The sequence below is a fragment of the Trametes versicolor genome, assembly GCF_000271585.1.
Source record: "Trametes versicolor FP-101664 SS1 unplaced genomic scaffold TRAVEscaffold_43, whole genome shotgun sequence".
NCBI classification, from domain to species: Eukaryota; Fungi; Basidiomycota; class Agaricomycetes; order Polyporales; family Polyporaceae; genus Trametes; species Trametes versicolor.
The window spans coordinates 1887-3729 of record NW_007360363.1 but is presented as its reverse complement, the minus strand read 5'-3'; the positions used below and the strand labels follow the sequence as shown (position 1 = coordinate 3729).

At 50.0% G+C, this 1843-nt stretch overlaps 1 protein-coding gene across 1 annotated transcript; it reads right to left on the bottom strand.

Annotated features, from left to right (window-relative positions):
• Positions 1–321: 321 nt before the first annotated feature.
• On the bottom strand, positions 322–1541 carry TRAVEDRAFT_54630 (uncharacterized protein; the record flags this gene model as incomplete). Its single annotated transcript, XM_008047560.1, has 3 exons — positions 322–339; positions 396–944; positions 993–1541. The coding sequence occupies 3 exons, from the start codon at positions 1539–1541 to the stop codon at positions 322–324; spliced, it is 1116 nt and encodes a 371-aa protein (XP_008045751.1).
• Positions 1542–1843: the final 302 nt, after the last annotated feature.

Genomic DNA, 1843 nt, shown 5'->3' with positions numbered 1-1843 from the left:
CACACCAGTGTTGAACTGGCTGTACGAACAGACACTTGTCTGTGCATCAATCAAAGTGGATGGCCACTGAGCGCTGTGATATAGCAGCCATTGACACCGAGCTAGGAGACTGCTATACCACAGCAGCCAGTATAAAACTTGGGGTGTTTGCATGGTAGAAGATGATGAGAGTAAGAACTGAAAGTAGGGTAGCGCGCATACCAAAGTTCAAAGTTCAACTTGCTTATGTAACTGATCTCACATGATCAGACTCTCACGTGCCATTCAACATGACCCACTGACTCCAAATATATGCAAACACAGGTACACGTGCACTACGTATTACTGCTCAAGCTCATGCTGTATACAAAGTGTTAGTATAAGATGTAAACATGAACGCAAAACTCAGTATTTACCGGACTGTATGGCCCTTCAATGGAGGTATATATCCGCACAGGATGCTCATAAACTTCGGGACTGAGCGGGTCGAAGGGGTCTGGAATGTATGGACCAACCCAATCAGAGAAGGGGTCGGTGTCGAAGGTTTGGCCGTCAAAATGGTCCAGATTATTGATGGAAAATTGAACGGGGACGTCCACGTCCAATGGCTGTGGCTGGAGGACATGGAACATCCGGCCAAACCCGGTGCCACCCTGCGGGTCATCCCAGGTAATGCCGAGTGGCCGCCAGTGCAGGTACTGGAGGTAGAAGCGTCGGAGATGTGGGAGGGTGGTGAGGAGTTGTGTGTGGATTAAGATGTCATGGGGAGTGAAATTGTAGGCCTGCAAGAATGCGCCCAAGTCTGCTGCATTGGCAAAGGTATCAAGGTCGATGTCGAAGGGGACGGGGTATGGGAAAGCTGGAGTGTCGATGAGCAGCGTACGAAGGTTTCGGAAGGGGGCAAGAGCATATAGGAGCCACGGCAAGGAGTCCCAAGGTGATGGCCCAAATAGGTGAGAGACACCCTACAAAAATGTCAGTAATTAAGCATGACCAAGAAAATATGCACGCACAAACTGGCCCAACCCATAGTTGCACTCGTCCTTGAGCCGCAGTGTTTGGATGCGGCAGAGGGAGGGTCTCCACCAGTGTCCAGCGCGGCTCAGCATTGTTGTGGACGAGTTGTCACTGATGACGATGTTGAGCTCTGTCCAATTTGTCATATATGGTGTGGCACGTTGAGCAATGTCCCAGAGCAGAGGGCCATTGTCGGTCTCATTGTGCAAGTCGACCTCCAGGAGATAAAGATTGAGAAAGTTGACGTGGACACGCCGTGGATCGCCACCGCTGAGTACACATCGACATCCGCGCTCTTCAAATGCTATGACATCCAGGAATAGGCTGTGAAGTTGGTGGGCCGTGCAGATGCTCAGCGCGGTGCGGGGAAAGGGGCGGGATAAATGGTGGTAGAAGTCTCTAGACACCGTGCGCAGGGCAAGGACTTCATGGAGGTCAGAGTCGCCCTGAACCTCATCTCTGTTGTAGCACTGCCATGGCAGACAGCAGGCATGGCCGATGAGGGAGAGGAGCTCAGGTGTGTCAAGGACGCGAGTAGTGGCCATGGTGGTGTGTGTGTAAAACAAAAATGAACATTGACACATCATACATTGACACTATGCATTCCCACGGTTGAACGTGCATCTCAATCGAAACCTAGATGTGCAGTGTCTGTTAGTACATCATGCACCTCACAGATAGGTCAAAATATTGTGCGTTCACCAGTGATTTGCAATATTGATTAATATGTTTTCCAAAAGCCTACACAATTTTTCCCTGTCAAACTCCAGGTAAAAAGACAACATCAGTGTGACTCACCTATCGTCCACATGTCTGCTCCCTGGACAGATCCATCTTGTCCCCATAT